Raw genomic sequence first — 22595 nt, forward strand, 5'->3', positions numbered from 1 at the left:
CGAGTCTCCCTAGCTGACTTTAACTTACCTTGCTTTAAATCTCTCTTGGCAATGGTGTAAATATGGCCGCTATGCCAAATGGATGCATGTAGTAGACTGTAACACGTAAGTAACTCAAAGCTTAGTAGCCACCACGTGCCTACCAGCCACCACGTGCCTGAGTTTAACCGCGACGTCGTGCTGCCCGATCTTGGAATTTATGAAACTATCCAGGGGCGCGGCGCGTACGCGTACTTCGATTGGTGATTGGTTCAACGTAACAAAGAACTAGCCAATCAAATTGTTCACAAAAGAAACTTTCGTCCAATTGTCCATGTTCATTTGTTGCTTCATGTTCATACTCAGGATTTAAAAAATTACATTTGAACTTAATTATTGGAGAAGTGAGTTATATTATAGGCCATGCCTCCTTATTTCTAATATATTTATATTAATTTATTAATCAATGTTATCTTAGGATATATACCGATGATAGCCTGCTTTTAGGCTGTGTGCGTGGTGTGATCTAAGCCTAACTAGGTATCAGCGGCTGGCGTAACATGACTGTGGCAATCCAAGCTTAGGTATCAGCAGCTACCTAGACTTAGCATAGGCCAAGCCTAGGTATCAGCAGCTACCTAGACTTAGCATAGGCCAAGTCTAGGTATCAGCAGCTACCTAGACTTAGCATAGGCCAAGTCTAGTCAAATAATAACTTTTGGATGTGTCTCTCGTAGCAGTAAATAATACAGGTAGAAAACCAACTCTAACTTTCAGTTATAAGATATTGTAAACTTGTTTATGTGTCTGTTATTTCACCTATATATTGTTTGAAGGTTTGCATGCGAAATCAATATGTTGGTATAAAGTTGCAGTACACAACATTATATAGTTCTGAAAAGAACTGTTGAGTTTCTCAACGTTTCAGAAATATATATACGTGGTGTACCACAAACTTTATTTCACATACAATGCATTTTACAATCGACAATTGATTAACAAGAAACGTTTATACATGATCTAAGGCTACTGCAGTAGTATATATTATTACCAAATAAAGATACATTATTTGATTTACACATTACATAATGGTTAATATATTGGAGAATAAAATACAGACTTCGAAAGATGATAATAATTAAAACACATTGTTGATCCAATGCAAAAATAGCATCATTCAGTGGTTGGCAATAAGTCATAGTTGATTTGATTTACATGGCTACAGCCAATCTATCTCTGTTTAAAATTGTTCACAAAAGAAACTTTCGTCCAATTGTCCATGTTCATGTGTTGCTCCATGTTCATACTCAGGATCAAAAAATTACATTTGAACTTAATGATTAGAGATGTGAGTTGTATAATAGGCAAATTATGCCTCCTTATTTCCGAGAAAATTACTATAAATAAACGTTTTTTTCAATATTACCAAACATGCTTATTGTTTAGGTTGGTTGAAATCAATTCCAACAAATTAAATTCATTTATACAATTATTCAAAGGTCAGCAGGTCAAAGGTTGATTATGACCACTCCAGGTCAGTGATAACTTTCTTGGCTTTCTCAGCAGCTTTGTTGCAAAAGTATCCATACCCTTTCTTGTTGCCTAGTGACAGCAAGTACCGAGCATACTCAATGTATATTTTCTCTAGAATACTTCGTAAGATAAACTGTTAAAGAAATAAGTTTTGCAAACCTACAATTTCACAAGTAATGTTAACATATAAATACTGTATGTATAATGGAGTGGAGTTGTGGCTTGGTGGTTATGATGCTTGGCTACCAATTCAAGGTTCCTGGGTTCAAGTCCTGTCATGTATGTCAGGATTTTTTTCTTCCAAATACTTAGACTTTGTTTATGTAGAGCATCTTATGTATATGTTTGTCTTGTAAACGAGATTGCCACCTTTAAGGACAGGGAATGAATTTGCTTATGGTTATCCTTGGCAAAAAAAAATGGGGTTCTGTAGAAGTATAGTACCACAATATAAAGTATAGCACAAGATAAAGTAAAGGATATTTGTAACTTTGTCTTCAGGAAGAACACCAAACTCAGAACATGCCTCCGCCAGCATTGCTGCTCGGTCATAGTAGTGCAAGCTGAAAAGAATGAAAAATACCAGTACACACCTTTTAATTATCTATATCTAATTAATGAAAAATAATTTATTTTCTAATGCAATATCTTTTTTATTCCTGTATGTATCATTTATATCAACTATTTTGGCTGTATAAATGTATACTCTGTTTAATAGTCATTTTTACTTTTATTAATAAATACATGAGTTAAAGTTACTTGCCTCATTAGCAGCTCAAGTACCCTTCTAAACTGTCCCATTGAGAGGAGCACCAATATGGCCAATGACTTCTGATTGACAGTCGGCGTACAAAGATAGTCAACCCATCGCTTGAGTACCTCACAACACTCTGCATAGCTTAGGGTTGCCTACAAGTAAATATAACTTTAGTATATACAATCAGCCTAGGTTCAAGTCATTCCTCGACCATTGTTCTGGTGGCAGAACAAGTCTTCTCGGCTCGTGTGCACTTTAAAGAACCCAGTACATCTTTCGGAAGAGTAGGGTGTTACCCTAGTGTGCTGGTCCATTCAGCCCCTGTTGTTGTGGACAGACAAACAGCCGCCGTTCGGTGGCAGCACCCGACACGAAGGGACCCTTAGGGGAGTAGAAAGTTGTGTTATGTGTCGTCCACACCTGTGTGCAATTCAGCCCAGTAGGCTTCAAGTTGCAGGTTATTCCCCCATTTACATGTTCAAGCTCAGGGTTTCCAAAAGTAAATATAATATTAGTACTACATATTGAAAGACAAGGTTTCTCACAATAGATTTAAAAGAGTTACCTTTGCTAGCCATACTGCCTGATTCCATTGACCATAAGTCTGCAGATACCTGCATGCATCTAGACCTTTATCAATCAGACACAGCAATTGTACACCCTCTAGAAAACAGGAATTATTTATACATTTATTTCCTTTTGGTTATGACATCTCATAATATATAACTGTTTAGTAGTGATGACACACACATTCTTAAGCTCTGTCTACACTATCACACTAGTTTGACAAAAAAAGTGTGATGTGCCCAAATATGGTAGTGATATTCCCAAATATGGTAGTGATATGACATCATCATGTCCATATATGGGCACATCAAGGCTTAATATAGTGCATAGTAACTGACCTGACAATCTACCGTTTGCTATGAGACTTGTTGCTACAAGTTTAATTGTACTCTGAGAAGCACCTGAAGACCTGATTGTGGCTACCAAGCACGCCCTCAATAGGTCCACGTAATAGCTATCATTCTCAGACTCAGTTTCAAGGAAAAGTTGTACAGCTCTATCAGTCTATAAATATAAAAAAATATCATTAATAATTATTAACCATCATATTCAACACAAACATGTTGTTTTTAAAATTTAAATTAGGAAGTTGCAATGTTGTCAATGTTTTTTTCTTTTTGTATTTGGAGACCCCAATGGAAATAAGTTTTTTATTAAACTTTTTCAGTTCATTCAGTTAATATTTTCTTGTACCTTTTCTTTTGTTTTAATTTTTGTATGTAAAATTGAAATGAAAATGAACAGCACCTGTCCTAGGAGCATCAAACTTTCAGCACACTTCTTTGTATGGGCATAAGTTGCTCTCTTGTTGTCATGAAGATACAGACGCTCTAATTGATATCGCTGCAAAGAAATAACAAAATCCAATGACTTATTTTGAATTGTATCGCTGTGAAAAGTTTGATAGACAAAAAGTATTTTCAGTATAAAACAAATTAAGAATAGAAATAAAATTAAAGTAGGACAAACCTTATAAGACTGGTTTGTGCAGAGTGCGTCATAGCAACAGTCAAGTGAAGGTTCTTTCAGACACGTGCACTTAATGGCCTCCTCTTTCTTATCTATCAGGTTTAGAAGATCACTACCACCAGCAATGTGCATTGGATCTAGTGGATCCCCAGGAAGGTAGATGTCAGAGGTCGATGGTGTCGCTGCCAGCTCAGTGCTATTCTGTTATAGACAGGGTTCAAAGTTATGTTATTTATATTTTGTGTATTGGTGTGTCTACTATTGTACTGTATAATCAACAATCAATTTTGTAGTCTTGTTTAGATTTTCTGAAGCTCTGTCTACACTAGTTTGACAAAAAAAGTGTGATGGCCCCCAAATATGGTAGTGATATGCCCAAATATGGTAGTGATATGACATAATAATGTTCATATATGGCCACATATATGGACAGGGCTTTAGAAAACATGCAGTATCCAATTCAAGGAAAGAAATAATTAAGTGACCCACCTTATGAATGATACAGCCAAGTCTAGCTTGCTCACTCTTTAAGTAATAGAGTGCCACTGTCCAGAAGTTCATTTCCGCTTCATCTCCAAATAGATTAGCAGCAAAGAGGCATCGTTGTGCTGTTCCGTACGGACACGCACTAAGGTATGACTGGATCTCCATTGGTAGTAGGTTCATCTGAGCATTTACTAATTCTATGATATTCTCATCTTCTGGTGTTTCACTGCCATAACAAACAAATCAATAATTTATACATATTTATTGTTTGAACTCCTGTGGACGATCAAAGCATATTGATCGAAACCTCGAGAAAATCTTTTCAGAACTAATATACGTGGTGTACCGCAAACTTTATATCAACATTATACATATTTATTATTTTCTGCAGCACTAATTAGATAAAAATCGTACAGGTAGGCTACTTACTATTCACTAGAAAGTTCCAATGTGTACGAATCATTCCATGCCTGGTGTTGTATGGTATATTTCATGGCTAGTCCAGCCTTGGCGGTCAGTAGATGAGGACAGAAAACAGGCTCTGAAAATTGTGTATGTTTCTCAATAAATATGCGTTGTAATATCAAAGATAGAAGTTGGCTAAAACCAATGCTTTCATCATCACAAACATACAAATAATGAATGTTGATGAGTGGAATGGTACAAATAATGGCATGAGGTGAATGATGAAAGGTCATATTTCAACGAGGTAAAGCCGAGTTGAAATATAACCTTTCATCATTAACTAAATGTTTCCGTCGCGAAACCAGTCATTACACTCAATCTTCGTGCCGGAAGTACAAAATACTGTAGGAAAAATATTTTCCAATTGCGAAAAGATTTGGTTTTTTTTCAATTCAATTTCAATAGTTTGTACTATTGCACTTCATGTGACCTACAATCGTCCAACCAAATGACAGGAATTTATTTAGGTGTTTATATAATAGTTCTTAATTACCTGGAAGCACACTGTGTGATAATGATGTACATGTAGCTAGTTCTTAATTACCTGGAAGCACACTGTGTGATAATGATGTACATGTAGCTAGTTCTGAATTACCTGGAAGCACACTGTGTGATAATGATGTACATGTAGCTAGTTCTGAATTACCTGGAAGCACACTGTGTGATAATGATGTACATGTAGCTAGTTCTTAATTACCTGGAAGCACACTGTGTGATAATGATGTACATGTAGCTAGTTCTGAATTACCTGGAAGCACACTGTGTGATAATGATGTACATGTAGCTAGTTCTGAATTACCTGGAAGCACACTGTGTGATAATGATGTACATGTAGCTAGTTCTGAATTACCTGGAAGCACACTGTGTGATAATGATGTACATGTAGCTAGTTCTTAATTACCTGGAAGCACACTGTGTGATAATGATGTACATGTAGCTAGTTCTGAATTACCTGGAAGCACACTGTGTGATAATGATGTACATGTAGCTAGTTCTGAATTACCTGGAAGCACACTGTGTGATAATGATGTACATGTAGCTAGTTCTGAATTACCTGGAAGCACACTGTGTGATAATGATGTACATGTAGCTAGTTCTTAATTACCTGGAAGCACACTGTGTGATAATGATGTACATGTAGCTAGTTCTTAATTACCTGGAAGCACACTGTGTGATAATGATGTACATGTAGCTAGTTCTTAATTACCTGGAAGCACACTGTGTGATAATGATGTACATGTAGCTAGTTCTGAATTACCTGGAAGCACACTGTGTGATAATGATGTACATGTAGCTAGTTCTTAATTACCTGGAAGCACACTGTGTGATAATGATGTACATGTAGCTAGTTCTTAATTACCTGGAAGCACACTGTGTGATAATGATGTACATGTAGCTAGTTCTTAATTACCTGGAAGCACACTGTGTGATAATGATGTACATGTAGCTAGTTCTTAATTACCTGGAAGCACACTGTGTGATAATGATGTACATGTAGCTAGTTCTGAATTACCTGGAAGCACACTGTGTGATAATGATGTACATGTAGCTAGTTCTTAATTACCTGGAAGCACACTGTGTGATAATGATGTACATGTAGCTTTAAATTCCACATCATACACTCGCAGACAGCCATCTTCAGTTAGCACCACCGGCTTATCAGATGACGCCCAATCAGAATCAAGTACTTTGAAACTTTCTTTGTTGCCACGTAAACCACTAATCCGAGTTATCTATGAATAGACTGGCATGTCAACATTTTGCTTAACAAATGTAAGCAGTACATACAAGGCAAAGTATGTATTATAGCAGAGGATTTATTTTATCAACCCAGTCTTATCTTTAGTGATTGTGATTAATGTATATGATTTCTTTGGCCAGTAAGTTTGAGATATCCATCCCCTGACCACAAATATCTTATATTTCTTTCTCTTTTTTTCTATCATCAGTAGGAACATTTAAATATACGTAATTAATAATAAACTTTTTCTTGAAATAATTTCATTTGGATCCTTAAAAAAACATTTTTGCTGATCCAATAGATCGAAAGTACTAAAATCGTTACTTTCAATCTATTGGATCAACAAAATAGAAAAATGTCTCTGTCTATAACAATCGTTTCTTACTGCATTTGTGTCCCATATATCAACTCCATCATTCCATAGTATCATTAGTCTCATATTGCCTTTACCAGGAGCAAACTTCAGTTTCTTTAGCCAACCACGATGTGTTGGTACATTCCTGTGTATTAACAATATACAGACATGAAATCAATCTTTACCATATTAATAATTGCAGCATTCATTTTCAGTAACATTGTAAACCACCAGAGACCTTCTGTTACAATAGTAAAAGTGAATTACACACCTTGATATCTTGCCCTTAATGTCCCACAGATTTAAGTTGCCTTCTGTGTCACCTAACACCATTAGGTCTTGCTTCCAGGCTATACAAGTCACACTACCCATTCCACTCTGCAAATAGGTACATATATTGTGATACTTTTTGGAAGAAGTAAATATAAATACAAATACATTTATTCATCAAACCTGCAGGCTGGGACATCCCATCGAAAGCGATTGAGTTCGCTGTACGAGTCCCCCAGGTCTAGCAGGCTGGGACATCCCATCGAAAGCGATTGAGTTCGCTGTATGAGTTCCCCAGGTCTAGCATGTGTACGTATTATTCTATTGTAAAATCCGGAATGAAATGAATTGAATCACAAATAAAATAATAGTATGCACAATGATTAAGAAAATGAAGACCCCATAAATGTGTGATGTTATAAATAATGATCAGTTTATACATTCCTGGTTATCTTACCTCTGGTGGCATCTTGGAGCCATCTTTAACTGTACTACCTTGAACAATAAAGTGATACAGCAGTCCATTGTTGTCAGTAAAAACAAAGTGTTCTCTGGATATAGATGGTGATGTACCTTTAGTTCCAGTATGCACACCAACAGTATCTTAGGATAGATGAAACAAAATTACAGAATTATGTTCATAACTAGATATATGTTATGTTATACAATGATACTAGTCTAGTATATCTAGTAACTTCAAATGCAATTATAATCATATCACTATGCTCAATATAACTGTTGTAATCTTAGAAACCCCAAAATAAACCCACCTAATATATGTGAAGCTGTTGGAGTAGTTTCTTTAACAGGAAGGTTGCCAGAAATAGACTCATGTAAAGCTTGTTGTTGTTGTCTCTTCTTTAAGTTCTTTACATTGTGGGATGGTGACCACTCCTGGAAAATAAAATAATGTTTAATAAATATATATACTGATTTCCTTTTTCTTAGTTTGCACTTAAAAACATTATGTTTTAAATACTTACCAAAGCTGTAATAATAGGAAAGTTAGTTGGCATTTCTCTGAGCATTGTACATGACTTCAAGTCCCAAACTTCAAAAGCTTTCTCTTTGAACATAATTATAAAATACAGTCTGTAAAAGAAAAATAATTGATAAGAAATTTATGTAATAGTTTTTTGTTTAAATTTGTTTTTCCAATTTTTTTAATTTATATATTTATACTTGTTTTTTCTTTTATTTTCTGCAATAGATTTGTAACTATGGATGTAAATCTGAAATAAAAGCAAAATTGAATTGAATTTTTAGCCAAAATTATGATTTATAAAATAAATAAAATATTTTCCCTTACTTTAGGTGAGAAACTTTCACAGCTTCAATAGGTGATTCTTCCCCCTTTTCTTTTCTCAATGGAGTAGTCCGTCCTGTTTGAAGATCCAATAAAAGAAGTTCATTCCGGACTAATCCATTATTATTGGGGTTTGGATGGCTGAAGGAAAAGAAGCTGTTCAGGTTGATCCATTCTATTCCCCTACAAAATAAAAAAAAGCAGTGTTACTATAGTATTATTGATAAAGAGATTTTCTTGGTGCTAATACATACTAATACATATATATACTGTATACAGTACAAGTTTTGTTAAATATTATATCGTCATTCGTGATTTTGAAGTGGATGAAATCAAACTGCAATACAGACCTGATATATGTATGTTATACTCCTTGAAAAGAGCAATGTTACTATTATCAATTAAGAGATTTTCTTGGTGCTAATACATAATAATACATGTATACACTGTATACAGTACAAGCTTTTGTTAAATATTATATCAATTGAAATACAAACCTGATATTTGATATATGTATGTTATACTCCTTGACAAGAGCACCAGATGATACATTAAAGACTTGAACCAATCCTGTAGCTGTACCCACGGCAACAAGTGGTTGATGGTAAGTCAGGTTCTTAGTTGTTAATGGAGGACACATACGAATCACAGTTGGCATAATGCCAACACCACTCAATAATCCTGTCAGTACAAACTTCAAAATAACCTCATGTCCATGTTTTGTTTCGTTTCCAAGATTCTGAGCATGACCAATCAGATCTGATAAGCACAGTTTTGGATATGGTGCGGCGACTTGTGATTTCTGCGGTGATTTGATAGGCGGTAGGAATTCAAATTCACCGTTGCTGTCGCTGGAGTAACCAGGAGAGAAGAGAGGTGTGAGAACTAGTTGTGAATGCGTATTACTAATGGTACTTGGAATGTAGTCTATGGTGATCAAGTTCCAAAACAATATACGACCATCACTCATGACTAGTGCGATGCTGCGTTCTGTACATAAGCACACTGCGATGCTGAATGCCCGGACATGTTTGGTGACTCGCAGCGGATCCGACTGACAACGTAGATCATAAATTATCTCAAGCTGGTCAAATCCTGTTCCAGCTTCACCTACAAATGCAAACATAAATGTAAAGCTCTGTCTACACTATCAAACTTTATGTGACAAAACAATGTGATGCGCCCATATATGGACATGATGATGTCGTATCACTACCATATTTGGGCATATCACCACCATATTTGGGCACATCAGACTTTTTTGTCAACCTAGTTTGATAGTATAGACAGGGTTACGACTATACAAATAAAAAAGGAATTTTTCTTTTGAGTGGTGGTCACTTTTATTATGTGATGGAGTTAATAATGTACACACATTACCGTGAAAGTTACTAAAACTGCCCAACTGGTCAATCGGAGTTACTGCTGATGTTGGGTGATTTGAAGACTGACCATTACGTCTCACACGGACACTTATGCTGCCATTCTCATGCATACATACAAGTACATCACGTTGTCTATGGATAACAAATCAAACTGTTAGATAATGCAAAAGCAAAAATGGCTACTGCCAAAGCCTTGTCTATACTATCAAATTTATGTGACAAAAAAATGTGATGTGCCCATATATGGATATAATGATGTCATATCACTACCATATTTTGGAATATCACTACCATATTTGGGCATGTCACACTAGTTTGATAGTGTAGACAGAGCTAAACATTACTTGATAAACATGAAAATCCCTTGTTGAAACTAACCTGCAAGGATAAACCATTTGAAATGGTGAACCTGTCCTCTCCATTGGGATGGTTCCAACCGTTTGATTAATCTCTAGATCTAGTATCAGTATTTCACGAGTGTACAACAGAAGTAGATGATGCCGACAGGATTGCAGGTAACAAAGCTGGATGCAGTCATTCAATGAGATGGGATCTGGATCAGAGCTACCACTATCACTACTTCTACAAATACAAAAGAGTATATGTGCTTAGTGTGTACTACAATTCCTTTTTTATTTCCAAGATGCCCATGCCCAGACTGTTTCTTTTTGTAATTCAATTTCATAATCAAAGTTTAACCACGTTAGTAGGTAGACCGTCTTAAAATTCAAAGCCTATAAAGTACTCTAGGCGTTGATTACAGTTCTGATGATGAGAATACATTTCTCGAAACATTGTCACATAATTTTAAGACGGTCTGCATATTGATGAAATTATTGATTCTCACTCACTGGTATTATACATGACAGTAGGTAGGCCATAATATACAATATTCCTTACTTTGGTTTACTATCCCCAACAAGTAGACGCACTCTTCTTAACGCTCCTTTTGGTTTTCCCCCATTTTTCTTCTCTCCTGTAGAGGCAGAGTTGCTACCTGAAGACGATGGGATTGAACTTGGACATGTGATGTAGAATTTACGTCCATTACTTGAGGGTGCTTTAGCGATGGAAAAGTCGTTGACAAACAAAATGCAATCATTTCCGAGCACTAAATATAAAAATTGAAAATTTAATCAAAAAGTGAAACAACCAATTAAATCTTTAGCTATGTCTACACTATCAAAATGTGATGTGCCCAAATATGATAGTGATATACCCAAATATGGTAGTGATGTGACATCATCATGTCCATATTATGTCCATATATGGACACATCACATTTTTTGAATGTGTGAATGTGCAGACCGAGCTTAATAGTAGTAGTAACTAAAATTATTAGTGAACAAATTAAGGTAACGCTACTGTAACTTGTTAGTTATTTAACTTACGAGTAAGGTTAGTGGGTTCAAATGGGTCAAAGGTCATAGATAGAATGTTATCTGTAAATGTTTTCTTCCAAAGTTTTGTGCCAGTTGCTACATTCCATAAAATGATTGAGTACGGTGGGTGAAGGGCAACTAGAAGGTCATGTGACGCATCTTGGGTTGAAAGCCATTCCATCTCTGTAGAAAAAAAAACATTTATTACATTTTAATGACTTCCTGACTCACTTTGTAACATGTCTTAACAAAATTATTGCTAAATATGAAAAAGAACCTCCTCATAATATAATTACAGTATCAGCATGAGCCAGACAAGGCAAAGTTTTCAATTTTCACCCACCCACCCCAATTTCCCAGCACAGATCGTCATATTTTATATTAATATTTATATTTAAAGCATCTTTGCCTCGTCTGTTTTTAACCTCTCGCTACAGCCTTGATTATTACCTAGAACTGGTTTATTTCCTTCAGAAAAACTACTTCGCTCAGAAGCTTCACTGACATCCCAAACAATGATGTGACCAGAGTTATCTGCTGATGCAAGTCGCAACGTGTACGGCGCCTCAATTGTGTGATGATAGTTTTCACGTGCCCATTTCACTCGTGTCACATGACTCTTGTGTTTTTCAAGTGTTTGAATTATCTAGAAATAAAAATCAATTTTCTTTACTTATTTCTAAGGTTTTAGTTAGATAGTCTTGTTTAGGTTCATTTACAGAAAATGTTAATTAATTAAACAAATATGAATGTAGGCCTAGTAATGTATATTGTCAATAAATTCTGTGTATCATGTGTGACTATACTCAAATGAGGTTCTGCACAGTATAGGATGATGATGAGATGAATGTATGTATATTATCAACAATTTGGTTTATCAAATGAATACAGGCACACTACCTGAACAGTCTTTGTGTCAACGACTACAACAGATGTCTGGCAGCCATATGCAAGCAATGATGGCCATCCCCTATAAAAGAAACAGTGTATGTATAAGTAGGCCTAATAATAATTTACGGTTGAACGTTGTTAAAATATATTAAACACATAAAATTTGATAGTGTAGACAGAGCTTTAATTTAAGCTATGTCTACACTATCAAACTAGTTTGACAAAAAAGTGTGATGTGCACAAATATGGTAGTGATATGCCCAAATATAGTAGTGATATGACATCATTATGTCCATATATGGGCACATCCCTGACAGTGTAGACAGAGAGTGCCTTATTAATTTAAAGTTTATTAAAGACTTCCATAATTTAATATATATCGTTGACATTATATTTTGAGGGTTTAAAAAAGTAATGTTTATAATATCTGAGACCAGTCGCTGTGGCAAGCCTCTTGCAAACATCAGTTTCTACTAGGCCTACTAGCTAGGCCCTACTAATCATACGACTTGCCCACGTCACTCACAATGATCACTCTCCCACTGTACTCCCTCCTTTCTTCTTGCTTGTTCAATTTGCTGGTTGGATGGGCCTAGAATTCAGATGTTTTTATGGCTAATATAACTTACCAATCGGATGCATTTTTGTTCAAATTATGGAGTATACCTCCAATTGTTTTAGGCACGACATTCATAGTAAGGGTTTTCTGCAAATTTATAACATTTCAGCGTGTTTTTATGTTAAATATGATTTTAAGCATCACGGATTCACGAAATGAAAATAACAGTAAAGGGCGCCCCCAATTGCATGAAACCAAAAGAGAGAGAGAGAACTGAGTAATGATTGATAGAAATTGTCATCCTCTGGAATTTGAGTTTTGTTGCTCTTGGAAATCAATTTTAGTGTTTAGATATAAAAACTAAGATCCTGTCTTTTCTAGAAAATATCAGATCTGGGTTAAATCTAGAAGAGACAGATATCTGACTGGAAAAGTCACATCTGAGTTAGATCTAGAAGAAAGATTTAGGAAAGTCGGGTCAGGAATTTTACCCGAGTCGGACCTGAATTTTCTTTACCAGTCCAAAAAAAAAAGTCAACGAAAAACAGGCTGTATTTAGCCATTTCAAGATGTCTTTACTTGGATGGATGTCTTATGTCAATTGTCCAACTTTCAACTTTCTACAAACAGTACAATATGTGCTAATCGATTTGGAGAAACTCAACAGTTCTTTATATAAGTTTGTACCGCAAACTTTCAACATTTGATTCAATGATATGTTATCATCATCAACTACTATTGAACGTGCCCAGAACACCTCGCCATCTTTATATCCGTTATCCATTAGTACTAGTAAATGAATTGTTCTCCTTATCGTATACAAATATTCGATTATTCACAAAATCTAGCAGAAGAGCTTTTCCCGTTTTTGTTTTAGTGTAACGTCAGAGTATTCAAATTTACCTCAATTTCGTTGTCCTATCTTTATCAACTCTTCACCACTATTATTAATGTCAAATATGAAAATGCAACATTCAGTTGAACATTTGTTTTCTCATGGATACCATGGGTCTGTCAATTTACCTTTGCCAATTAATTTGATCAATTTACCGTTCATATCACATACTTGAATGCATCTATTACAAGTATCACTGAATGCTATTTTGTCATTCTTCATTTTGTACATTCTGGAGGCCTAAACTTCTCCTTCTGGTAGTATTATCTTGTTTACGTATTTTCCTGATTCAAGAAAAAGTGAAAGAAATTAAGTGTCCCCTTGGTAGATAGGTACCCTGGATAGGGTTGGCTTTATCAGGACCCAACAAAGTTTAATAGAGAGGTACCCTGGATAGGGTTGGCTTTATCAGGACTCAACAAAGTGTAATAGAGAGGTACCCTGGATAGGGTTGGCCATATCAGGACCCAACAAAGTGTAATAGAGGGGTACCCTGGATAGGGGTTGGCCATATCAGGACCCAACAAAGTGTAATAGAGGGATACCCTGGATAGGGGTTGGCCATATCAGGACCCAACAAAGTGTAATAGAGAGGTACCCTGGATAGGGGTTGGCCATATCAGGACCCAACAAAGTGTAATAGAGAGGTACCCTGGATAGGGGTTGGCCATATCAGGACCCAACAAAGTGTAATAGAGAGGTACCCTGGATAGGGTTGGCCATATCAGGACCCAACAAAGTGTAATAGAGGGGTACCCTGGATAGGGGTTGGCCATATCAGGACTCAACAAAGTGTAATAGAGGGATACCCTGGATAGGGGTTGGCCATATCAGGACCCAACAAAGTGTAATAGAGAGGTACCCTGGATAAGGGTTGGCCATATCAGGACCCAACAAAGTGTAATAGAGGGATACCCTGGATAGGGGTTGGCTATATCAGGACCCAAAACAAAGTGTAATAGAGGGGTACCCTGGATAGGGGTTGGCCATATCAGGACTCAACTAAGTGTAATAGAGGGGTACCCTGGGTAGGGGTTGGCCATATCAGGACCCAACAAAGTGTAATAGAGGGGTACCCTGGATAGGGTTGGCCTTATCAGGACCCAACAAAGTGTAATAGAGGGATACCCTGGATAGGGTTGGCCATATCAGGACCCAACAAAGTGTAATAGAGGGGTACCCTGGATAGGGTTGGCGGCATATCAGGACCCAACAAAGTGTAATAGAGAGGTACCCTGGATAGGGGTTGGCCATATCAGGACCCAACAAAGTGTAATAGAGGGGTACCCTGGATAGGGGTTGGCCATATCAGGACCCAACAAAGTGTAATAGAGAGGTACCCTGGATAGGGGTTGGCCATATCAGGACCCAACAAAGTGTAATAGAGGGGTACCCTGGATAGGGGTTGGCCATATCAGGACCCAACAAAGTGTAATAGAGGGGTACCCTGGATAGGGGTTGGCCATATCAGGACTCAACAAAGTGTAATAGAGATGTACCCTGGATAGGGTTGGCCATATCAGGACCCAACAAAGTGTAATAGAGAGGTACCCTGGATAGGGGTTGGCCATATCAGGACCCAACAAAGTGTAATAGAGGGGTACCCTGGATAGGGGTTGGCCATATCAGGACTCAACAAAGTGTAATAGAGAGGTACCCTGGATATGGTTGGCCATATCAGGACTCAACAAAGTGTAATAGAGAGGTACCCTGGATAGGGTTGGCCATATCAGGACTCAACAAAGTGTAATAGAGGGGTACCCTGGATAGGGGTTGGCCATATCAGGACTCAACAAAGTTTAATAGAGAGGTACCCTGGATAGGGTTGGCCATATCAGGACTCAACAAAGTGTAATAGAGGGGTACCCTGGATAGGGGTTGGCCTTATCAGGACCCAACAAAGTGTAATAGAGAGGTACCCTGGATAGGGTTGGCCATATCAGGACTCAACAAAGTGTAATAGAGGGATACCCTGGATAGGGTTGGCCATATCAGGACCCAACAAAGTGTAATAGAGGGATACCCTGGATAGGGGTTGGCCATATCAGGACCCAACAAAGTGTAATAGAGGGGTACCCTGGATAGGGGTTGGCTATATCAGGACCCAACAAAGTGTAATAGAGGGGTACCCTGGATAGGGGTTGGCCATATCAGGACTCAACAAAGTGTAATAGAGAGGTACCCTGGATAGGGTTGGCCATATCAGGACCCAACAAAGTGTAATAGAGGGGTACCCTGGATAGGGGTTGGCCATATCAGGACCCAACAAAGTGTAATAGAGGGGTACCCTGGATAGGGGTTGGCCATATCAGGACTCAACAAAGTGTAATAGAGAGGTACCCTGGATAGGGTTGGCCATATCAGAACCCAACAAAGTGTAATAGAGAGGTACCCTGGATAGGGGTTGGCCATATCAGGACTCAACAAAGTGTAATAGAGAGGTACCCTGGATAGGGTTGGCCATATCAGGACCCAACAAAGTGTAATAGAGATGTACCCTGGATAGGGTTGGCCATATCAGGACCCAACAAAGTGTAATAGAGATGTACCCTGGATAGGGTTGGCCATATCAGGACCCAACAAAGTGTAATAGAGGGGTAGGCCTACCCTGGATAGGGGTTGGCCATATCAGGACCCAACAAAGTGTAATAGAGAGGTACCCTGGATAGGGGTTGGCCATATCAGGACCCAACAAAGTGTAATAGAGATGTACCCTGGATAGGGTTGGCCATATCAGGACCCAACAAAGTGTAATAGAGGGGTAGGCCTACCCTGGATAGGGGTTGGCCATATCAGGACCCAACAAAGTGTAATAGAGGGGTACCCTGGATAGGGGTTGGCCATATCAGGACTCAACAAAGTGTAATAGAGGGGTACCCTGGATAGGGTTGGCCATATCAGGACCCAACAAAGTGTAATAGAGGGGTACCCTGGATAGGGTTGGCCATATCAGGACCCAACAAAGTGTAATAGAGGGGTACCCTGGATAGGGGTTGGCCATATCAGGACTCAACAAAGTGTAATAGAGGGGTACCCTGGATAGGGTTGGCCATATCAGGACCCAACAAAGTGTAATAGAGGGGTACCCTGGATAGGGGTTGGCCATATCAGGACTCAACAAAGTGTAATAGAGGGGTACCCTGGATAGGGGTTGGCCATATCAGGACCCAACAAAGTGTAATAGAGGGATACCCTGGATAGGGTTGGCCTTATCAGGACCCAACAAAGTGTAATAGAGGGATACCCTGGATAGGGTTGGCCATATCAGGACCCAACAAAGTGTAATAGAGGGATACCCTGGATAGGGTTGGCCTTATCAGGACCCAACAAAGTGTAATAGAGGGATACCCTGGATAGGGTTGGCCATATCAGGACTCAACAAAGTGTAATAGAGGGATACCCTGGATAGGGTTGGCCTTATCAGGACCCAACAAAGTGTAATAGAGGGATACCCTGGATAGGGTTGGCCATATCAGGACCCAACAAAGTGTAATAGAGGGATACCCTGGATAGGGTTGGCCTTATCAGGACCCAACAAAGTGTAATAGAGGGATACCCTGGATAGGGTTGGCCATATCAGGACCCAACAAAGTGTAATAGAGGGATACCCTGGATAGGGTTGGCCATATCAGGACTCAACAAAGTGTAATAGAGGGGTAGGCCTACCCTGGATAGGGGTTGGCCATATCAGGACCCAACAAAATATAATAGAGGGGTACCCTGGATAGGGGTTGGCCATATCAGGACCCAACAAAGTGTAATAGAGGGGTACCCTGGATAGGGGTTGGCCATATCAGGACCCAACAAAGTGTAATAGAGGGGTACCCTGGATAGGGGTTGGCCATATCAGGACCCAACAAAGTATAATAGAGGGGTACCCTGGATAGGGGTTGGCCATATCAGGACCCAACAAAGTATAATAGAGGGGTACCCTGGATAGGGGTTGGCCATATCAGGACCCAACAAAGTGTAATAGAGGGGTACCCTGGATAGGGGTTGGCCATATCAGGACCCAACAAAGTGTAATAGAGGGGTAGGCCTACCCTGGATAGGGTTGGCCATATCAGGACTCAACAAAGTGTAATAGAGGGGTAGGCCTACCCTGGATAGGGGTTGGCCATATCAGGACCCAACAAAGTGTAATAGAGAGGTACCCTGGATAGGGTTGGCCATATCAGGACCCAACAAAGTGTAATAGAGAGGTACCCTGGATAGGGTTGGCCATATCAGGACCCAACAAAGTGTAATAGAGGGGTACCCTGGATAGGGTTGGCGGCATATCAGGACCCAACAAAGTGTAATAGAGAGGTACCCTGGATAGGGTTGGCCATATCAGGACTCAACAAAGTGTAATAGAGAGGTACCCTGGATAGGGTTGGCCATATCAGGACTCAACAAAGTGTAATAGAGAGGTACCCTGGATAGGGTTGGCCATATCAGGACTCAACAAAGTGTAATAGAGAGGTACCCTGGATAGGGTTGGCCATATCAGGACTCAACAAAGTGTAATAGAGAGGTACCCTGGATAGGGTTGGCCATATCAGGACTCAACAAAGTGTAATAGAGAGGTACCCTGGATAGGGTTGGCCATATCAGGACTCAACAAAGTGTAATAGAGAGGTACCCTGGATAGGGTTGGCCATATCAGGACTCAACAAAGTGTAATAGAGAGGTACCCTGGATAGGGTTGGCCTTATCAGGACCCAACAAAGTTTAATAGACGTGAACCCCCTTATCCCAAAGGAGGGTTCTACTGTATATAAATTGAATTGCCCTTACCCTACAGTGACCAGGATGTTAAACCTTGTTGCCATCAAGCACATATTATATTTTCCCATAATGCATTGCTTTCCTCAAGAACTTTGTTAGCCCTCAGCATCATCTTCACATAAGACTTGAACCAATGATTTCTGTCCCAAAGTAGCTGATTTACAATGGTTAAAAGAATGTTATCAAAAAAGACTACACAAATACACAAGAAAACTAGATTTCACCATCAAATGGTTTATTATTAATAGTGTCCCATAATAACAACTTCAGTTATGTGATTAACATTTTTGACATTTTTCACCGTACTTGCAATAATTTCTAACTTATTTATAAAAAATGGAATTTTGAAAAAAATATCACAATAAACTAAATAAATACTAAGTTTAGTTATCAAGAAAATATCCAATTTACACAAAATAAATGCAAAACTTAAAACTGTTAAAGAAAATATCACATAAACAGTACACCAAATGAATGCAAAACTTACAAATATCACTAAATAAATGCAAGGCTTTAAAATAAGAAAATATTGCTGAATGCACAATTATAAAATGTAATATATCACATTAACATCAAATGAATGAAAAAACTTAAACTGCTTTGAGAAAGTCTTTAGGATATTCACGTTCAACAAGAACATTTTGCAATTATTATGCTGAAAATGTGATTTTACTTATTTCATTTAGTCAATTTCATTTATTTATCATTACATTAAATTCATCATAAATTTAGGATATTTAATTTTCTGTACACAATTTAATAATTAAATATTTTAATGTTGTTATTATTATAATCTGTTATGGCAATCCTGCGTGGGTGACTTGAAATGACACATAACTGATGTAAATTATCTTCACTAATTCTCTTGATGAATTGTCCATCACTACTAAATAGTTGTACTTTGTTAGCACTTGCTACAATGATGTTATCATCATCATCAACTACAGCTGCCCATGGGCTATACACCTTACCATCTTCATGTCCTTTATCTATGAGTACTTTCAATGACTTGTTGTCCTTATCATATAATAATACTTGATTGTTGTCAAAATCTACTAGAAGCACTTTACCAGTTTTTGTAACTGTAACATTAATGTATCCAAATTTACTTCCTTTCCGTTGTCCTATCTTCATTAACTCCTCACCACTATTAATGTCAAATAGCAAAATGCAGCGTCCAGTTGTCCAATCTGCTACATATGCAACATTTGTTTTCTCATCTACATGGAAACCATATGGGTTTGTCAATTTACCTTTGCCAATTGATTTGATCATTTTACCGTTCATATCACATACTTGAATGCATTCATTAACACAATCACTAAATGCTATTTTGTCATTCTTCATTTTGTACATTCTGTTAACTTTAACACCATTTGGTAGTATTATCTTGTTTACATAATTTCCTGATTGTTTGTGTTTGTAAATTTCATTTGTGTAGCAGCAGGAAACCAGCAAATCACCATCATCACACTTGACCAGTCCTCTAGGTTTAACATCAAGTTTAATTTTATTTACCAATCCTTCCTTCTCTACTTTGATACTAATTGGTGATTGGCTGATTGGTGTATCATTGATGTGTACATTTAATGTACAGATTCCTTCAGTTGTACATACTCCTCTTATAACATAATTGTCATTGTTATCATCTTCAACAAGAGCATTGTTGGTTTCTCCTGAAGGTAGTGTCCATGTTGCTTTCAGTTGATTTGGTAGAATACATATTTGTGGTTTGCTGATTTTGAAAACAATTGGTTGATCTTGGGTCACTGCTTCTGGTGCTGTAACTGTCAAATAGTCTATAACTTGTGTTACATTTCCTATGTTGTCTTGTTTCAGCAAATCAAGTTGATTTCTATTTTCAAAGAATGAAATCTTTCCATTGTCTTGTGGCTTAGTTTCTATAGAATTATTAATTTGATCTTTCAGTGTTTTTAATGCACTTTCACTTGATGTCATAGCAGTTGCTGGTTCACTCTTTACTAACTCATCAAGAAATTCCTCATTTTCTTTTAATTCAGATTTAATTTCACGTAATTTCTTCATGTGTCCATCATTTACAGCTGTATAATTTTCGTAAATCGCTTGAACTTTTTTTTCCATTTTGTCTCCATTTTTCTTGATTATGTTTATCATTTCCTGAACTTGGTGCCTAATACCTTTTAAACTTGTTTCTTTACTTTCTTTGAGTTTCTCAGCAATCGTGTTACCAGATTGTATTCCATAGTTTAGTTTATTTGTGTATTTATCAGCAGCTCTTTGTAACTCTTTCGCCGTCTCCTTAAATGTATTGAATGCTGTTGCAATATCAATTGTGTCATGGTCTTCTGTTGCCTTGTGCTTTGTTACTGTACAATTTATGCATATTGGTACTTTACATGTTGTACAGTACATCTCTAGTGGCTTATCATGAGTAAAACAAATGGCTGGTTTTAATAATGCAAATTGTTGTGGTGTCATTGACTGCACTTCGTTTGCTGGGAGTAGAGTATGTTTTTTGGTTGTTGGAAGTAGTTTATGTGGTTTGCTACAGCTGTGGCATAAGTAATGTCCACATTCCTGGCAGTAATGTTCAACCTCTTTTGTTTCACAAATACATTTCACTTCTGGTTTCTTTGCCAATTCTGGATTGTTAGCTGTTGCCATCCTGTAATTAGTAAAATATCATTTTTTTTTAAATTTGGTGATTATATTTTTAATGCCGATACTAATCTTCTATACTGGATTGTGATTATCAGTAATTGTTATATCAGGTTCATTAATTCCTATTGTACAAAAATTAGTGTTAAAATTTACCTTTATAAATCTGGTACTGCAGAGCTTTTGTGTTACGTGCTGACGTGGCCGTTTCAAAATCAAAAGTGAGGTATTCTTTAATCGCGTCATGGGAAGTAGTTAGTATGGGTAAATTATTTACTGATGTCCACTAAAGAACAATGTCAAAAGATAAAAGCCTGGATACTAAGGTTGTTAAATAATGTGATCACTACATGTATTTACTTTTATATAACAACCATGGCAACACTATCTTGCTGGTTTGTATTCTATTTGAGCTCAAGTGTTTTACAAATATGATAAGATGAACAACATCAGGGTTTTATCTCCCTCATGCAAGCAGTTATTTAGTGTCACACAGCCGCAATTACGGCTCTTTCGGACATGTAATTGCTGGTAACCAACGGTGAACAACGGTAAACAGCCACAACTGTACACATATAAATGTAAAAAGTAAAATTTAATAATAATCTTTGACAACCAATTCTTTCTTTTATAATTCAAACCCCCAAAAAAAAAACCCACAAAAAAAACCCAACCAATTCTCAAACAATGATACCGTATTCCTATTCCCCACAAACTTTATGCAATTCCCCAAATTTCCCAATCCTTCCAAACCAATAATCAACAATCTTCTTATTTTTAAATAAATCCCCGAAACCCCCCTTTCAAATACAATAATATCACAAGATGAATAATTAAACAATAATAAATGTCCACAATATCGTTCCTTCTTGCCTTCTCTCCTACGCTGACACAAAACAAATTAGAAAGATAAAAGTTAAAACGATTCTGCAAATAAACAACTCCCACGCCTCTGCTCCCGTTCTGCTTGTATTATCAATTATAATTCTTCCTATTTTCTGACATATAAATAAATCAAATATAAAGTTAAAATGTTTCTTGATGTCGTTCTGCACTGCAATCCGCTCCCCGACCAATTATTTCTTTCTCCTTTTCCACGTAAAATAATATCAGTATCAATCCAGTTACTCTTCAGTATTTCCAAACAATTCTTTACATGCAACAACTTCTGCTGTTTCCAACAGTTATTTCTTCCGTCAATTTACATTCACAATTTAAATTAATCCTCAGTAATCTCAACAATTAACAGTTCTACATTTAAGTACAGCCTTATAGTATTACTTCACAATTTATTAACTTCATGTATATCACTTTATTTCCTTTCTGCTTCAGCTCTATATCACCATAATTATCTCCAACTCACAATTTATTAACTTCATGTATATCTCTTTATTTCCTTTCTGCTTCAGCTCTATATCACCATAATTCAATTACTTCTTCTCCTGTACGTCTTAGTTTCTCATATCAATATTCACCTATCCCTTTCTGGCTTAACATAACATAGCCCTCCTTCTCTGTCTCCTCTCAATTTCCATCTACCTCAAAATTCCCTCAATTATCCACATATCACCACCTTATCCTTCTCCACCAATCAGCAACTCACACACTAACTTAACCCTTATACCTCTCCTCCAATCAGCAAACA

At 37.3% G+C, this 22595-nt stretch overlaps 2 protein-coding genes across 2 annotated transcripts; both read right to left on the minus strand.

Annotated features, from left to right (window-relative positions):
* Nucleotides 1–987: 987 nt before the first annotated feature.
* LOC144838537 (WD repeat-containing protein 11-like) lies at nucleotides 988–12849 on the minus strand. Its single transcript, XM_078693938.1, has 24 exons — nucleotides 12716–12849; nucleotides 12096–12165; nucleotides 11646–11841; nucleotides 11205–11378; nucleotides 10714–10924; nucleotides 10192–10395; nucleotides 9809–9945; nucleotides 8926–9538; nucleotides 8432–8611; nucleotides 8106–8214; nucleotides 7893–8016; nucleotides 7580–7725; nucleotides 7124–7230; nucleotides 6883–6997; nucleotides 6321–6489; nucleotides 4721–4832; nucleotides 4295–4517; nucleotides 3806–4006; nucleotides 3584–3679; nucleotides 3175–3340; nucleotides 2835–2932; nucleotides 2276–2421; nucleotides 1996–2075; nucleotides 988–1635 (listed from the first exon to the last, which is right to left on the minus strand). Exons 1-24 carry the CDS (start codon nucleotides 12778–12780, stop codon nucleotides 1499–1501), a joined length of 3879 nt encoding a protein of 1292 aa, XP_078550064.1. The 5' UTR covers nucleotides 12781–12849; the 3' UTR covers nucleotides 988–1498.
* A 5504-nt stretch (nucleotides 12850–18353) lies between these two features.
* On the minus strand, nucleotides 18354–21189 carry LOC144837321 (uncharacterized). Its single transcript, XM_078692372.1, has 2 exons — nucleotides 19211–21189; nucleotides 18354–18464 (listed from the first exon to the last, which is right to left on the minus strand). Exons 1-2 carry the CDS (start codon nucleotides 20954–20956, stop codon nucleotides 18354–18356), a joined length of 1857 nt encoding a protein of 618 aa, XP_078548498.1. The 5' UTR covers nucleotides 20957–21189.
* Between the last annotated feature and the right edge of the window lie 1406 nt (nucleotides 21190–22595).

The sequence above is a fragment of the Antedon bifida genome, chromosome 3, assembly GCF_963402885.1.
Source record: "Antedon bifida chromosome 3, ecAntBifi1.1, whole genome shotgun sequence".
NCBI lineage: Eukaryota > Metazoa > Echinodermata > Crinoidea > Comatulida > Antedonidae > Antedon > Antedon bifida.